We start from the raw sequence: 19358 nt of genomic DNA on the forward strand, positions 1-19358 counted from the left end.
CTTCCATTGCAATATGCAAAAATTTTCTAGCTGGGAACATCACATTACTCCTGGCTATGCTGTCACAGAACAGAAGCAATGCTATTTGCCAAGTTCTTTCATTGATTTTAAACAGAGCATGTCAAGGACAAGTGTACAACAGGGGAAGCATAACCCATTACACAGTAATGGATATTGCTAAAGTTTGCTTCATTACCTTTACTGGATGAGYGGCTGGTTTTTCCTTGTATAAATGACACCCTTTAGATAAAACCTCTTCCACATTCAGCTGTTTAGCCTGGACTGCTGCTTCAGTTTCCTGAAAAATAAAAACACATGCAATGTAGATTAACCATAGCATATGCAATAAAACTGAAAAGTCCTAGAACTCCATGGGAGGCTGTAAACAACCAGTAGCTTAGCTTCTGCTCAGGATTGGTTTCTGGGAAAACTTAAGAATAACAGCAGCTAAGGACAAAAAGGGTCACAAGAGACAACAGAAGCAAAGATGGTGAAAAAGAGTAATGCTAACAAAATAAAAAGATAGGTCCCGCAGTTTTCAATAAAGCTATTATAAAACTGGCACAAATTCATACTAGAAAGAACAAGCATCTGAAGTCTCATTCAAACAGCTCTGCCCTGTTGTCTGCTTTACATTAACAAAAAGCGCACCAGTACACATGTTGTTCTGTAGTACATAGCATTATAATTATATGATCAGATCCAACAATGATGCTGAATTTAACACAATTATTAATGCTTTATAGTAAAGTATTCATACAAATGAATTCAAAGCAAAAGCACAGTAACAGTGGCAGTTCCTAAAGGTACGGGGAGGCACCTATCATTATCAATGACGCCTACTGAATTAGCAACTGCATATTCTCTAGCAATTTTCTTCTTTCATTTGGAAAGGTATCATCCACGTGCTAACCTAGCCAACTCTGAGAAACCCTTTCAACATATCTATGGCTCTGTAAAATAGTCACAAGAAAAAATAAATAATGGGTGGAGCACTGCATGTAGGTAATTAAAAGCAAAAACCAAAACTATAAAACTGTAAAAAGTAATAAGGAGTTTAACAATGTATGTAGTTCTGAGATACATATTGTTTTCATATTTCAGTAGTAGAAGGTAAGCCAAAAGCCAAAGCAGATAAAAACCCAAAAATCTCAGAGTTATCTGAGATAGCCAAATTGGTTTTTTTTTTGTTTTCTTTTCTTTTCTTCTCTCCCCTCCACTCTTCTCCCATCTATTTTACAGTTTGATTCTGTAACTTGTCCCATGTAATATTGCAGACTATCCCTTGACTCTCCAACTTTATTTTCTGCCCACAGTCCCAGTTATCAATAGTTTGACAGCAGGCAAGATTGTATACCAGGCTTGTCATGATATGATTCAACATCATTTCATTGGTCGAAATCTGCTATTCTTTTGTCTGCTCTTCAATAAACTTGTTGAAGTTTATGCCATTTTAAGTCTCAGCCAAGGGGCCATCTTACTTCTGTGTTTTAAGTCTGCATAGAAAATTTGTCCACAGAGCTGCTTGAAAATTTACTTGGAAAATATTACAGACAATGGGTAAAAATAATCAGTGTTGAAAAGTTCACTACCATCTCTTACTGGACTTTCCAAATATTGTTTATCAACAGCAAATAAAGTGAATTAAAGCTCATTTGATTTCTTGCAATGATATTTTAAACATGTTTGTGTTTAATTCCTTCTTATTACACTTTCCATTATTAATGAGATATAACTGTAAGTATTCATAGAGAATGAGCACTGAAAAGCACYGTACAGCAGAATCAGATCTTTGCGGGGAGGGTTAACTCATTGAGTAATCCATCTTTAAAGCCCTATTTTCCTTCTGTTTCCATACTAGGTTAGCTTTGTACTTCCCTATTCACTATATAAAGAAAAAGTAATCATCAAGGAGTGTCAATGAAGAATGCAATTTGGCCTGTCTTGATGAAAAATAGGCATTTTAATGTGGTGTTTGCTTTTTTTTTTTTCCTCCAGCAAGTAAACCATCCCCAGTATTTTGCCACGTATGTGTTGCTTTGTGTTATTCTACATGCCTCATAAATTCTTATGTAGTTTATAAGAGCACCAGGTGTCATAAGAAAGTATTTATCAGAAAAAAATGCATTACAGTCCCCTGCAGAATCCAAGACTACTAAGCTAGACCACTATGGATGCATCTACACTGGTGGTTTCACTTGCATCATGAATGTGCCTTGGAAGTGAACCTCTCAGTCTTCCCCACTCCACGTGCTTTGGTTTCCACCATGGGCGGGTCTTGGGGCATGTAAACTAGATTCTTTTAGGAGGTAACTGGAGCAGAAGGCGTGCTCTGAGCCCACCCAATGCACTCCAGCCACAGATGGGCATGCAGTCCATTGCATCAGAGGAGAGCTGTACATAGGAGTGTACAGAGCAGGTGTCAGGTCCTCAGCACCAACTGCTTCTCTTGGTACAGATCTGTGGCTGTTGGTCTGTATTACTGCTGTTGTGGACACTGCCCGTTTAGAAAGACCCAGCTGTTTCTGCAGCTTGCGAGGAGAAGGCTCCCTCAGGCCTGAAGGTCCCGGTTTGGCCCTGGCCCCAGCCCATTCCAGCCCGGGGTCATCAGTCGCTGTCCCGTGACACCACAGTGGTGCCAGCTCCAGCCCCGCCATGGCCCTGCCCCTGCCCAGCCATGGGCCCCCCGGCCCTGGCCACAACCCTGACCCACGGTGGTGCTCGACACCCACCGGGACTGGGGCTGCCCTGCTGCCCCTGGGGTCCTGCTCCCTCAGGGCAGGGGGATGGGCCCTGGCAGCCAGGCCTGGCCCGGCCCAGCCCTGCCCTGCCCTGCCAGCAGCCCCTGGCACCAGCCACACCGCAGGGAGCCCCCGGCCTCACCGAGTCCGGGCAGCAGTAACAGGATTAGAACTGACCTGTGCACTCACTGGTCCCTTTCAAGTAATGTTCACCACTTCCTCTTAACTTTTTTTCTAAACACAAGGGAAGACAGAGCCTCTCTTGAGGCTCTCTTAAGCTTTGGCATGTGATCAGGTGATTTGACCAAGTTTATAGTAATAGCCATTAACAGTCAACTTCTACGACCAGGAATTGAAAATTCATACTATAAAAAACCTTCCTAGAGGAGGAACTCCAAATAAAAGGACTATTCATAAAGGAACTTACTACTCAAGACCTACAGTTGCAATGAATTTTGGCTGTTCAGTATTTATTTCTACCCTATCCTCTGTATTGAAATTTGTATCATGATTTATCATATATATAGATTTAAATAGGCTAATTTCTCTTTTAAAATTAAGGGAAAAAGGAAAAGCAAAATGAATGACTAATGGTGCTGTGCGACTCCACATTCTACAGCAAAGAAGGTTTAATAATCCTTTTTATTGTCATTATTTTATGTGAGTAGTGTGTATATATATAGCGCATGTATAAAAACTAAGATATCCCATGCCTACACATTATATAAACATTTGAAAAGGTATTTGTTCTTTATGGAGAGAATACAGTCACAATTTTCCACAGCGGGATAACAAAAACATAATGTYGTTAGCTGTCAAACCAACAGTTCCCTCTGCTTTACACAAACCAATCTTGTGAAGTCTGATCTTTCAAAATCAACGGCCTTGACCTAAACCAAAATGCATTGTGTAAATCTATCAAATACAGCATGATGCTTAATTTCAGATTTATGTGGAAATAAGAATAAGGGTCTGGGGGGAATAAGTTCTCAATATCTTATCATTCTGTTGGACACTGTTGCGATTAACAGCCTATTTCTTCGAGCTATAATTACTTTTTGATTGATACACATTAATTCCAACATAATCTCAAAACATCACAAAATGGTTTTAAATAAGTATACACATGGCACATTAAATCCTTGCAGTAACTTTGAAGCATTCTCTGTGTGATGGTATAGTCCCCCTTGACAAATTCTGTCCATTGAGCAAGCTACCAGCAATTTCAGATCTACTTGCTACATGACACTACATTAATATAGGTAGACAGACTAAAGAGTACTTTGAGAATACTGGTTCATCATTCAATTCCTGAAGAGAAGAAAAAGGTAACAACTATCACTTGGACTCCAGTAGTTTGCTCACAACAAAAAGACTGAAGTTATTATCTAGCCCGTGCACTGAATCAGATAAATAATGTACTCTAAGAGCAGGATCCAAAGTCTGCTCTTGACCACACAGGCCAAGCTACTACTGAAGCTAATAGGAGTTGTCCATGCTCATGTTCAGAATCAGACATCAGTTTTCAGAGAATAACAAAGAGAACTTTTTAAAGATGTTGATTCAAGATCATTCACTCCTCTACCACATCCACTTTCAGGGTCAGAATGCCCATAGGACAGATGTAGTACTTTCTCTGTAAAATACAGCTGATTCTACTGGAATTTCACAATTTATGAACTRCCTGTAAAAAGAGCTGTAATATTACTTCTGGGCTGGTTGATGAATATGCTAATTAATTTTTTCACACATATGGCAAATTAAAATACAGCTTCACTGGAAACTGCTGTTTCTCAAACATGTATAAGCAGTAAGAATTAAACAGAGGCCACCTTTACTCCACGAGACACCATCTAAGAATTTCCATTGGTGTTAAAATGGTGCGTCAGAACTAATGAAAGTCTAATGCAAAAGAAGCCACATTGGCCTCTGCCATTTCCAACAACATGTCAGTTCAAACCTCTGAATAAAYTGACAGGCTGGAAAAAATGACAGGGACTTGTCTACAGCTCCGTCTGGACTATGAAAGTCTGCTGCTATAGCTCAGAACTTGGAAAATGCATACTCCCTAGCTGACACCAGTTTTTTGGCAAAACTTCTGGTGTGTATGCCAATGGAAGAGAAAGTTTATTGGCTTGGCCTATGTTGTTTCAGGAGATGGTAACCATCCTAGCAGACACACTTACGCTGTTTAACATATGCTGCATCTTTACTAAGAGACCCAGACAACTATATATAACATGCTGGTAGCATCTCAGCCTGTTAYTGGTCTAGATGAAGAATCACAAACGCTAATTCACCTTCTCTGGTAACGCTGGTAAAACTTTGGGATCAGATTTCCCAGTGAGATGAGGTCTGTTTTCTGCAGGGATAGTAGGGGAAGCTCTGAGTGATTAAACCTGCATCTTCACAAAGCGCAGTGCAAAAATGAAAACTGAATTACAACCTTAAAATAAAAATATAATTTTGAAATTAATATTGTATGTGTTTTTAAAAGTCTTGATCTCTTTTTATCAAGACTGTAGATTAAATGAAGATTAAAGAAGAAAATTCATTCACAGGAAAACAAAAGCAGTAAGCAATTTCCCTTCACTTTACTGAGACAAAGCAGTGATGTTTAACAAGCAAATATACTAAATCTGAACTCTAAAATGATTTCGAGGCTTTCATTTTCAAGAAGACTTTCCAAAATAATCAGACATAAATCCTAAATATCTTTGACTTGACAACAGAAAACTATATTTAATTATACAATATTTTTGTTGTCTTTTAGCTGAGGGAGAATGTAACTTGTAATCAGAATTCCTTGAGGTAGATTTCCTTATTCATGCACAAAAAAGACACCAGCAAGGTTCACTGAAATATTCTTTTCTATTTTTCAGATTACTATTTCCAGATATTTTAGGGAAAAAGCCATAAATAAATGGTGAGGTTCCAGTGCCTCTTTTTTTCCCCCACAATTCCCTCAGTGCAAAGCTGAGGTCCTGAAAAAGAAAGGAAGGTAGATGGGAAAAGTGAATATGTTGCAGTTGTCAGGAATTCTAGTTCTAAATAAGGGACCTCATTTTTTCTTTCGAGTTGGCTCTGCACATTCCCACTCATGGAGCAGACTAAAAAGCTAAAGCAACACAAAGAACGGTCAGGGGAGACTTAATTAAAATACATCAAAGTTCAGTTATACCACAGTGAGCATCAGATCTTGACGGCAGGTCAGACGTACAGTCAATAGCATTCTGGGTGTTCAGTTTAGACACTTACACAGTATTATTAGAATATACCCAAGACATTCTGTTAACAGTTCTGTAGCCATAGTGAAGTGAGGCCTAATCCACTGGGGAAAAAAGGCAGCTGCCAGCATTTAAACTTCCTGAATAAAGACTTTAACCAATTTTGATAAAATTCAGGGAGACGCAATCTGGTACCTCCATCCTTCTCAGATGAAAAGGTTTGATAAATTCCTGAATATTTTATGTATTTCTACATAGAAAGTTAATGCTCCATGAACATCATAATAAGTTACAGAATTTAAATTCACCCTCCCATATTAAAATTTATGAAAAAATACAGGTAATTCAATTAACAAAACATTCTACTAGTGGCCTAGGTAGAAGCTTGGTGTAAAGCTTCCTTATCACTAAAAAATTCTGTAACTGGCAGACAAGAAATTTCATGCACCTGCCTCCAAAAATGSCACTTTAACGAGGAAATAAGCAGTCTTTTTCCCATTAACTTAAATGGCTGTTTCTTTAAATGTGTAAGACCCAAACTAAGATCCCAAGATGGTGTTAGAATCAGTCTTAGAGGGGGGAATAAAATAGTAAAATTCATCCAGCTTTTTAAAAGAACATATGCAACAGTCATCTCTTCTTAATGGAAGATTAGAAAGTTGATATATCTGTTACAGCTCTTGACTTAAGAGAACAATCAAGATACTTCAGAGGAGAAACAATTGCTGCACTAAAATAAGCTGCATACAAGGGACCTCTTCCTAAAAGTGCAACATTTTTTAGAGGTCATCACTACCTTCTGAATTTATGTATTGCAGCCTTTGGGCAGCTGGTGAAATAAGCATACACTGTATCTACTAAGACCTGGTGGTGTTTCTCATCATTGCACTCCTGGCAATACTTCTCATTCCTGGTACTGAAAAGGGGAAGGGAAGAGAGAGGAAAAAAAAGAAAAAAAAAAAAAAGAGAAAGAAAGAAAGAAAAAAAGAGGAAATGCTCCACGATGAAATGGAACTGAAAAGGTCCCAAAATTTAAACCATGCCAACAACCTGGCTAAAATGGCAATGCCCACCACCCTGCAGAATCAAAGGATGGGATTTTAAAAGCACATTTTCCTCTTGGCTGACAGGAATTTGTGAGCTTCCTCTGTACAGCTGGAGGGAGAAATATAGGAGTTTTTCCCACACACATACAGGGAAACCAGTGTCTAGCCATTGCAGCTATATATCATGAAATGAAATTTCCTGGAGGTGCTGAAGATAAATTAAATTATTAGCTCTAAATATATAAACTGCATACATGGGGTAAGAAAAGAGTTTGGCTATGGTGGCCATATGCCAATAAGGCAAAATCAAGTAATCATCAAGTTTGATTGTAGAAATGTCCAGTAAGAAGAATTAAGACTGGATATGATTTAGAATTATTTTATTTTGAGGCTGGACAGGAGGCAGGATGAGACAGATATTCCTGTCTAGATTCCTTCATCTAGATTGCAGATCCTATCTCAGTTCCAGTCCATATTATAAAAGAGATAATAATGAACCCAGAAGGACTTACACAGAAGAAAGAAATTCAGCAGAAAAATATGAGAGACTTCTTGAGAGAAGATAAGGGAAGTCTCAACATTTTTATAAACCTTCTCTTAGTTATGTGTCCTCTTAAGCTGCTATCCTTCAGCATCTAAGAGCAAAAAATGTTTGATTGAAGCAGTAGTAGATCTGGGCTATTACCATAAGTATAGGTTGAGTTTATGGTTGGAGAAGATATGAGCACTTCAAACGCATTCAAGAAAAAATAATTTATCACCACTTTTCTTCTTTCTATACCTCTTCATAAAAAATCTGTGAAAACCTGAATAGTTTGTCTTTATTCAAACTAAATTTTACTTACTTCGTGGAGATGGAAAAATGCTTTATGCCTGACTTAATTAGCCAACAGAAGGTACTCACGAGTATATTACAAATAAACAAACAGAGAAGCAAAGACAGAATGTAAATACAGAAGAAACTCACGCTTCTGGAGAAATGGTTTGGAAAATGAATTCTCTAAGTATATTTACTCTAATATAATTAACAGAAAAATATTGTGAATCAAAAATAAATTTGGACTGAAATAGTAGGAATTAAAATAGGTAAATACCATACATTTTAAAATAAGGATACCGTCATATGAAAAAACAATTAGTCAAGAAATCATTTCAAAGGATTGAAGATTCCCCACTCTTGACACTGGTTGCCTTCAAATTATTCCTATGCATAGAATATTTTAGCAGTAGAATAACAAGCATGCAACACAAGTACTTTGTCTGAATTTGAAGAAAGATCTGATAATTTACAACTCAAAGCTGAACAGGATACACTGTGCCCTAATACTTTACTGTCAAACATATCAGAGAATCCACCGGATACACAGAGTCTAAAAGGAAAAAAAAAAGACATTAGACAAAAGTCTAAACTAAAAGAATTATAAGGATAAAGAAAACTTTATATCTGTGAACAGTGAACTGAAACACCAGTATCTATGCATTTTTATCAAACAAGTTATGGATATAACAGCCTAAGTGAAAAGGATATCATATTGCTTCAAAATAATGTTTCTGTTGAGTATTCATGACTGTTTGCTTCCATGATACGGCATTTACAATTAATTCGAACAGTGCTTACAGCAACATCTATTGCTACCATCAAAATATAAGCCACAAAGTGAATGGCTTATAAGGTATCTTGACTGGCAAGTGAAATTTGGCAATAATTGAGTCACTCTGAGACTTCTAAGCATGGCTTATTTATTTTGGCAAGCATGAAAGAAAAACTAGAATTTCTTCTCTCTCATTGCACACATAATGGTACAGTTCTATTCAATAAAAATTAAATAAAAATCATTTAATCTGCGAGGAAAGTATATAATTTTTTAATCAATGTCTAATTCTTGGCCACTTATTCCTTTCTCTCTTAGGTCACGGCTCATATGCAGATTCTCCTCCTCCTTCCAAATTTAGTAAATAAAGAATTATTTTCAGAGGAGTTCCTGGCTACAGAATGAAATATGAAAAAAAATCAAAATATATTTCTGTTCTAACATGTTATTGTTGATTTTAGCATGTTTTCAGATATGCCTCTCTTGAATAAGTTACTTTACTTTGCACATCATTAAATGGATCTTCACAAGGATATATTTCTGCAATTATCTTCCAGTAATTACAGTGGCATGTATTACTGGAAAAATGGTAAAAATTGCTGGAAGTTTTAAGAAAATGCAATAGCATTAATTGCTGCTGCATTCTTTCAGTTTTTACTGATTTGGAGTGATGGTTTTGATTTTTAAATGTTAGTGTTTCCACACTGAACAATAGAACAAAACAAAAACAAAAGCTAAAATACATAGTAGGCTCTGGAAATATTACRGAAGTCCCAATCTCAGAAATCTACCATGCCATCAGTATGTTCATATAGTAAGGAAGTTTTCAATTAAATAAAGTACACTAGGCTGTACAAAAAGAAAGAAAAGAATGAAAAAAAGGAGATACACTAGTATGTGACTTTCCTATGAAAGATAATTGATATGTCACAGTTGCAAAACTGTTCCACAAACTGCATACTTCTTCTATTTTTAATATCCATGAAACTATCCATTTTATAAGAAGTTTATTTTTTTTAAATCTCCCTCATTCATTCATCCCACTCTGAATGAAGAAAAAGCTAATGGCAAAACAAGGAATAAAAAGTTGTAAGCAAATGTCACTCAATAGTGCCAAGTGTTAAAGAGCAGTCACAGCACAGATTTACATGGTTTAGAAAGATCTCCCACCCCTCCCCAGTAATCATTTTTTCACAGCAAAATTTGTCATATCTATTAGGTTGACTCTCTTTTGTGTCTCCTATTCTATCTTACCAGTGTTGAATTTCACAGCAGTATGCCTGATATCTCAAAGTCACACTTGTTTGGAAGCTGAGCACAACATCTACAACAGGATTGAGTATTCTCCATGGTATTACCAACTTTAGTGTGAGAAGCAACTAAGAATTCTCTAGGCATGCCAATACATTTTTATTTTTACTAAAATATCAAGCAAATCGTTGCGTTCATATAGTTACCAATGTACAAAATGGAAAAGATGCATATTCCCTGCCTCTAATATTTACTACTTAGCAATCAAGCCAGAACAAATCAAGGTAATGCTAAAAGAACCTTGTGCTGATACAAAAAGCTATTTGTATGGGCTCTTCTTCAGATTCTAGTACTTTAAATTGTACGTGATAAGTACAGCAAAATACATCATCTTGCAGAACACGAGTAGCTATTTGATAAATAACCTGATATTATCAAGAACAAGAATGTCCAAGAGCTTCGAAGAATTGTATTTTGAAGATAACGTTTTCTGTTTAAGAAAATAGCACATGAAAAAGAACATGAATAAACTCAAAGAATGTTAGAAAACCATAAATTCTAGATGGGAGAGGAAATATCCTACCTTTGAAAACCTAACTATGCCAAGTAAACAACTTGGCACTGACTACACCAGGGCCATGATAAACTGTCCTGTCATTTTTGTAAGTCTCTCCTACATTTATACGCCCATTCATATTAACCAGACCTTTCCCTGGGACGCTGAAAATTATCTGAGCTGTTTTTAACAGTACAAGGAGGAAGCCAAAAGACAAAGCTGAGATACAAYCTCTCTAACTTCTAAGCAACTTACCCAGATTTCTGGAAAGGTTATACTTTTAAGAAAGAAATCACCATCTTCACATACTAGTCATCCATTATTTCCTAGGAAAATACTCTCTCTTACATCAAGTACCTGATCACCTCTTAAAAATCTTTCGTCTCCCAAGATGCTGGAACACAGATACCTTTTGCAATACATCCTGACAGTTGTAGAGCCTATGATGTTTCAGATAAAACAGTTTACCAAGGATCACTCACTGGGAATATTTTGCCACCATCCCTCACCCATTTGCAGCTAATATTTTTCTGCCCATAATAGATATTTAGTCTCTAGCATCTCTAACAGCTGCAAAGCTCCAGAAAGGGAGATAAAAAGGTTTGGATACCAATTGCTGAAAAATTAAAGGAACAAAGCTCACAAAGAAAACATTGAGCAGGTCTCTTTTCCCATAAAAAGGTTTCTGGAAAGAGAGAGAATATACTGATGCAGATGATATCAATCTCTAGTTCTATGACTTGATTAAATTGACATTTACTGCAGATCTTACTAAAGCATTGAAAATAGGAGTAGTTTAAGTAATCAAGCAATCTTCATCATCAGAAGTTTTCACATTTTAACCTTTTGCCAGATAAGACTTAGATGTCATATAATATAGTGAGATGGACTGCTTGGGTATGTATTGCTTATGCGCTGATGTGGACAATCTATACTATTTCTTCTTGCATATGAAAAACTACCATTTAAAAAGGATGCTAGCAAAGTGAAAATGCAAAAAAATCAATACTGAGTTAAAATCTGACTTCTCTGGCCTAACTTGTCAAGCAGCTACTGACAAATGAAGGCTGATGGAAGGAAAAACACAGCATTGTCCGGTAGGCACTTTCATTCTCTCATGTGGGTGAATGTTCTTTTATTTATCTACAGTTAGGTTTGCTAGACCACAGTCATGCTATTCTGTCACTCTCTAACTGCCTGTTGTCAAGGATATAATGAAGTGATGGACAAGAGTTGACAGCTTTCCTGATGTCATTCAAACCTTATCAAGGACAAAACCCAAATAGAAGTTACTTCTAAGAATAAAGAGTTATTTAATTTTTTGAAGATGGAATATTTTTATCTGCCAAAAATGAACACAATGCACTATTTTAAATATATGGCAAGAGACCACTACAGACAATAAAAAAGTATAAATCCTATACCCAGAGCCTATTCAAAGCTTCTTTGGCAGTGTAGGCAACAATCAAGGTTATAGAAACTTTGGAAAAGACACCTTAAATAGAGAAGAGTATGGGGAGAGATGAGTGGCAGTCCAGAAAGTAAGGAGGGAGTGGAGGGAACACGATGGGGAACTGAGTGTGGAGGGGGGAAGGGCCAGTGAGATTACAAAAGGATTTGGAGGAGCGATGGCTGGAATGCACAGAGTAGTTTTGAACATCGTCTGGAGGAAAAGATTACAGGGGTCAGCAGACCCCTAATTAGCTAAAAGTGGGAACAGGGATTTCTGCATTTCACCAACTCACTCCCTGAATGTCCTTTCTTCATCCATTCCTTAAACTGTAGGGCCTCAAGCTTCTCTTCACCCCCTCCATGACCCAGAGATCCTCATCTTTATCTACAGTCACCTACCTCCATCRCAACCCCCCTGGATAAGTACCTTTATCCCAATTGTAGTATGGAAATGTCAAGGCTGAGACAAAGACCTGGAGGAATTCCCAGAAAGTACAGCTTTCTCCTCCTCTGATGGTCCAGAGGAGTAGTCTTGACACCTAATGCTTTTTAGGAGGGAGGAGGCAGAGAAGCAGGCATTACTACCTCCCACGCTAAGAGGCAAAGAACACCATCAGCAGAGGGTTGTGGAAACAGTAGGCTGGGGTTGTCTGTTCAGGTTGGAATACAGCCTCTCCAGTTTTTCATTCAACAGCAAAGGAACTAGTTAGGTACTACTCCGTAGTCTACTGCCCTAGGCTGTTTTATCTACTGCTTTGAGCTGGTTCTGCCTGCACATAAGTTCTCAAATGGAGAGTAATATCCTCCCAGAGATAGCATTTATTTTTTAAAATGCTATAAATTGATCAAGTTAGCCTAATGGTGATGTGAAATATTCAGCCACAACTTCAGAAACATTGGGAAGCCAAAAATCTAAGTCAATGAGAACATGAGAAACTCAGCACATCTGAAAATCAGGCCATTAAATCCCATAGAGTGAATTATTACAAAGTCTAAAAAGTTGTGGAAATAAAGTATTAAAAGAAGAAAAAAACCTTAAATTTATATAGTGGTAATATGCATATTATTAAAATAAAATCCAGAAAGGCAAAAGAAAAATTAAGCAGTGTTAGCTCAGTGTATCCATTTATTACATTATGCAGCACATTCAAACATAAAAATAGAGGAAAATGGAATGAACCTGGGCAAATATTTGTATTTATCATTTACAAATAAGTATTTTTCTATGCACCTTTTACATTTGCGTTCCTTGGGAAAAAAAAAAAAAGAAATCCAACACAGAGAAGAAAAGATGCTGTGCACCCTACATACATAGAAGTGTATATGCTGTGTGCATGCACTTTGACCCAAACTAGTTAAAAGAGTCTTTGATTATTTAAGAAGTTTAATTCTGCAATCAAATACTAAGTGCAGAAAATGAAAAAATATATAGTACACAACTCAGAAAGTGAAACAGTACTTTTAATGCAAAATTCAGCTGAAGCTTAGCTGTGGAACTACGATCACAAGACCTCTAAGACTAACATATGAATAGTCTTTGTCACAGGCCAGATCATATCTCCTTGTAGAAAAACTCAGGAGATAAAATTCAGACAAAGATATGCCATTAAAAAGGATTTTTTCAGATACTAACTGCCGATATGGCCTACCACCACCCAGGTCCTGGGCATACAGCTCTGGAACTCCAGGGAATGCAGAACTTTCCAAAGGCCCAGAACAAGTCAAAGGCATTTGTTCTCCAGTATCGTTTCTGGCTCCTCATCTCTGGTAAGGAGACTTAGGTTTCATAGGGTTATTCAGAAAAGATAATAAATCCCAGAATTATGTGTATATATATATATATATATATATATATATATATATATATGCACTGAGTGAAAAATCAGGCAAATCCTAAAAAACAATGATTGAAACTTCAACTTTCTGCCCAACATTCAGTTCTAGTGATATAGATGCTGGTTGTAACCCATACTAATACCTTGGATAAAATCTAATTTGAAATTAGTATTTGCTTTTTGAAAAAATACTACAAATTGAAAGTTAAAATACTTTGACACTTTTGTTTGTTTTTTCAAAATACTGCAAGTTATGCTTTTCAGTATTTCCTTTTAAGTATTTCTTTAAGTTCAGTTCACATAATGAAACTAAAGAGAAATATTTTCAGCCTAAATTTCAGTGGGGAAGAGACAGCCTGGGAATTTTTTTAAAATTCCAGTTTTCAAGCAGTTTTCATAAGAGACTAAGAAAAGAAAAAAGGACTACAGAATGATTTTCTTATTGTTTTTGTGCAATATGAGCTGGTAACATCTAGCATTCTCTCACCAAAGAGCTTTTTGTTACTATTAAAGATACTATTCTGGAAGCAGAGCTAACATGCACCTTATTCAATTATTTCCAAGATTATTTTGTTGGGTTTTTAAGGATGGAAGTTACACATAACCATTTACTCGCCATCTTCCACAGGCAAGTGCCTTTACATATTAGCAAGTGCTAACATGTATTTTCTGGTTATGAGGCTGTAAACACATTTTCATATTTTAGGTTCCATTCATAAGCAACCTTTCAAGCCCATTTTTCCTTTACGCAATTTGCTTCTACATCTATATGGGTTTCTGAACCATTCCTCAAATCAGTATCTACTAGTGGTAATGATCTGTCATGCCACAGCTACAGTTTTCACTCAGTAGTCACGTATTGCAAAAACTGTCCAATTACATACCTACAGATACATTAATGGCAGTTAAACAGGCACAGCCCAGCAGTCCCAACATAACAGGCTGTTGCTTTTGACAATAGATGCAAAATGTTCCCACCAGTACTAGTTAGATCTTCTGTTATCCACCATAATTTTTCTATTGTAAGCAAGGGCTACCAGCAAGTGAATTTTCAGAAAACAGATGGCTGATGAGGAATATATGTGTAAGAAAAATAAATTAGCATTAAAAAAGAAAAGTTCCTGTGATGAAACATATAGTCATTAAAAAAATTTTACAGGCCCATGTAAGTTTGGTTTTTTTGCTTTTTCTTTTCCAAATTYGTTTTTTTGACATCTGTTTGGCACTATTCAGGCTGCGCTAAAATTGTTACCAATTTGTGGATTATAATCTACTATGAGTTAGTGGTATTTTCCGTTATGATCTAGGCTATTGAGTTAAATTAGAATCTTTGAAAAGCATTTCAATAGACTGATATTTATTATATGTAGTGCTAATTACCTGTTTTCTCGGTGCCTACCTTATGAATAAAGGGTAGCTCATCTTACATGAAGTATAAACAGTGTAAAGCCATTTAGACATTTTATTTTCTATAAAGAGAACTAAAAAAAAACTAGTTAAAATGATCTTTGATTATATGCAAGAAAGAAAAATATAGATTGCACCATTACTTCAAAAAATTGGATTTTTAAAAAGACAGCCTGTATATTCTTGCAAAACAAACTGCAAATACATCAGCATGAAAGAGAAAATTAATGGATAGGTTTGTTTATTCTTTTTCAAAACAGTAATTCCCCAGTTGCCTTTTATTGGAAGCTACAAATAGACAAATGCTACATAATAGACAAATGCTACATAATAGACAAATGGCATTCAAAAAATCAAAAATATCAAAACAAAGGTAACCTAGGATTTTCTCTTTGAATCACAGTCATAGTTAATCTGCAGAGATAACTGGATAGGCTTTATTTATATGGAGCCAGGGAAAAAGGCAAAAAGAAGAAAATATCTGACATTTTTAAAGTTCTAAGACCATTATGGGAAGTCAAAGGTTCCTATTTCATTGCTTAAGGAAAAAATCTTTTGTCCATAATCTGCCAATTTTGTGTTGTTTGTAAAATAAAAAGCATTAAGGCTTTTGGTTAGAATTGTTTAGAATGCGGTTTTCACCATTTTGCACAGTATCTGCAGCAAAATAAAACTGTAAATCAGATTGTTAGAACTAAGAATTTACTGGTTTATTATTGTTGTTCTTATTCTTATCTATTATTATATAAAATAATAATAAATGAATCCAGGACTGACTGAAAAACAGTTGTAYTGCACCCAGATTAACACACGGAAACGTCAAAGCACCGTGACTCAATCTGGTATTTAGTGGCCACATACAAGGTTTCAAGTTTGTTAATGACTTTGTGGCAATATAGAAGAAAAGATAACAGTTTCTCTTGAAAAGGAGACAGGATTAAGCCAGAAGTGGAAAACTCAGTTATTTCCATAGAATTATGCTTTTCATTATAGTATACGCTAATATTTAAGAGACTGATAGCTTAGGTTTGTTATTTATCTAGTGTATTTAAGAATAACAAAGAAAGAATATTCTTTTCTAAATTAAATCTCATGTCTGAGACCACTGTTCATGAAGTTTTTGATTATTTAAAATTAAATGTATGAATTCCATAAAGCTAATTGAAAGAACCATCAGGGAAGCACAGTTTAGTTTGGGGTTTTTATTCCTTTCTCATTTTTGTTTTGAGGATAAACTAGCTTTAATACATTTCAACTAAACCCAACTAGAACTTGCTCATTCCAGCACCTTGCATTTACAAATTCTTAGTGACCTAACAAATATCTTGTTCAAGCACCTTGAGCCACATTTTTTTTAAAGACTGAGGAAATACTGGGTATTTTCTTGTAGAGTTGCTATAATGGTGCTTCTTAGTAGACAAATATTTGACATTGGAAGGCCAGTCTTGGCTCAGCTGTACCTAAAAGCAGCCTTTACTGTCCTTCCTTACTTAGCTGTCTATGTATTAGGCTGAAAACTTCCAGGTCCAGTAAGTTCCTAAAGCTTTATTGGAAATGCTATTGCTGGAGACATCATTTTTTGCAGTGACAGCACTAACTCAGGAAACAAGCATGACAATTTGATCAAAAAGTGTGACCACTCTGCCGAAAGATCCAAGGTGCACGTGCTGCAGAGAAGCACCTGCACTTCTGGGTGGCCACTCTACCGTACCTCCTGGGAAGGGCATATACCAGGTGATTGATTGCAACTCAGGCTTATACTTCAGGGACTTATATTCAAAAGTGTTCCTCACTGGCCTCACATAGAACTCACTGGAGTACAAATCCCAGCACCCAGACACAAGATATGTGCTGTAACACACATGGCACAAGTCAGGTTTTAACATTTTTCCACTTTCCTGACAAAGTTTAAAACTCTTTATCATTCTTCTCACAAGACAGCACACCTGGCAGAAAGAAAAGTATGCATGAGAGAAACTGCTGGACACAAACTCAGCAAAAGACATCAGTAAAGAGATAAATGACAAGCTGAGAGGCAGCTGAGCTGAAAGTTTGAAGTATTAATATAGCTCGTGCAGATAATTCTATCACAACTACACCAAGGCCAAAGAAAAAAGGCAGATAAATCTAAAACAATGGATGATTCCCCTCCTATCATAAACAATACGTATCACAAAGGCAGTATTTCCCTTTTTACACATATTATACTTTTTCATCAATGTATTCAGCATTAGTTACATTTTTATTTTCTATCTGCTTGCATAATTGTGAGGAAATAAGAATGAGGACAAGCCAAATCCTAACCACTGAGTGCCTCTGACTTTATGAATGCTTCCTATCCTTCTAGGCAAGGAACACTGCCRGTATATGCAACTGCATTTCAAGAAAAACTACAGCTTCCAACTCTCGTTTGTTATTAGCGTGCTTGGTTTGCAGTCTGCGTTACCCATCACAGTGTAAATAAATGACAATTATTTTTTCCCTATCTAAACTCTGTAAACATGGCATATGAACTTCACTAAATCTGAGCACTGCTACCTGATTAAAATATACAAGTAACATAATTTTAATTAAATTCAGAAAGTTGACTCTATTTTTTCCTTCTATTCTCTTCATTTTCTGAACAACTGGTATTCAAAAATCATAATTAAAGGACCTCAGTTGCTGGCAAGATTAGAATGCTTTCTGGCAATTATTTTATCCACTAAAAAGTTRCTGTTCAATTCATTCTGCAGCATTTCTCCTCCTTCAAATTTTGATCTTTGAATCATGTACTCGCCAAAAAAGGTTTAATTGCATATCAACAATTTACAGTGTTCCCTAATGGATGATCGTTTACTCGAAAATGAAATTAACTGAAGATTGCTATCAGTAGTAATAGCTATCAAAAGTATTAGCTATTTGTTTTCTTGGTTTATTAAGGTGGTTTTCTATGGACTGTTCTTCTGGACAGCAAAGAAATAAAATCAGTACGTTTTATTATGCTAATCTAGCAGGATTAATGAGATCTGTAAACTTCAATTAATTTTCCAGAAGGCTTAGAACTCTTGACTTTGTAGAGAGAAATACTGACCCATAGATTTCAAAATCTAAATATCAAAGCAAGTAATCCATAGTAACAGCTAAAAACATAGCAGTAACTAAAAATTAGGAGCACTAGCCTATTTGTAAGCTTTTCTTATCTCTAGTTTACTACACAATACACTTTATTACAGTTTTTATATTTGAGTTTTTTAAAAAATATTTTAGTTAATGTTTCCTTGTCCTCCCAGTCTCAACACAATACAACTTAGAGGTGTGTATGCACACATGTACATGTAGGTGGTTCTTTTATTTTAATGTAAAAACCCTTTAATTCATGCCTTAAGGTATTTTTCTAAAGCCTCAGCACTCCATATATGTTATGTGGACTACATCAAAAAAGTGCAATCTGAATATAGTAGATTGCAGAATGTTAATTTTAATCTTATTCACAGTTGTGGTAGGTTGTGATAAGAAGGCTTTTATTTCTCTTCTGTCTTATCCAGTCATTATGATTTTTATATATTGAAGAAAGTCCCATTAATCTAGTTCTGTTCAGCTACATCCTGGCTTCTTTTGGACCTTCTGGGACTCTCCCTGTAAGCAAAAGTTCTAGAAATATCCACTCAAAGTTCTTGATGACTTGGGGTCCTATGATAGCATTTCATAATTTTTTAAAAAATACCAAAATAAAAATTAACAACAAATAGAGTAGAATTAAACAGGATTAAGAGGTCATAAGTATTTGTCGGAAAGAAAACAGCAGTAATCAAGAGGAAGAGCTGGTTAGACTTTCTGAAGGTATTTTCTTAAGCTGCCAAACAGCTCTCTTTTGAGCTAGTGAAACACTGAAAGTTACTTTCACTTCCAGGTTTCCCCTTATTCTTGTTGTTGTAGGTCAAGCTAACAAATCTTAGCATAAGAGTCAGTAGGAGGAAATAAAGATCAGTGGTTGCACAACTTCTTTTAGCCATAATTCTGGAGCTCCAGACTGCTGATGCCCTAGGCAAAGCTGTTTCAAAGTGTATAGGTCTATATCCATATGTTTAGAATAATGTATCTCTAAAAAGATGAAGTATATGAAATTTGTACAGGTGAATCTGAATAAGTAAGTTTCAAGCTGCTCATGTATGTGCTTAAATATTTCATTAAGAAGTCAAACCAGAAGTGACTATACCTTCCAATATATTAATATTTGCCACCTACTTAGACTCTGATTAGCTGACTTCA

General features: G+C 36.0%; 1 protein-coding gene across 1 annotated transcript in view; it reads right to left on the minus strand.

Moving 5' to 3' along the window:
* The window catches only part of LOC112969900 (dystrophin), a gene marked incomplete at its 3' end in the record, with an annotated part of 817409 nt that overhangs the window by 270916 nt on the left and 527135 nt on the right, over positions 1-19358 (minus strand). The window contains exon 44 of the mRNA XM_026073700.1: positions 197-298. Within this exon, the coding sequence (XP_025929485.1) occupies positions 197-298 (102 nt within the window). The remainder of the gene's footprint in view (positions 1-196; positions 299-19358) is intronic.

The sequence above is a fragment of the Apteryx rowi genome, unplaced genomic scaffold (genome assembly GCF_003343035.1).
Source record: "Apteryx rowi isolate R43461 unplaced genomic scaffold, aptRow1 scaffold_373, whole genome shotgun sequence".
Taxonomy (NCBI): domain Eukaryota; kingdom Metazoa; phylum Chordata; class Aves; order Apterygiformes; family Apterygidae; genus Apteryx; species Apteryx rowi.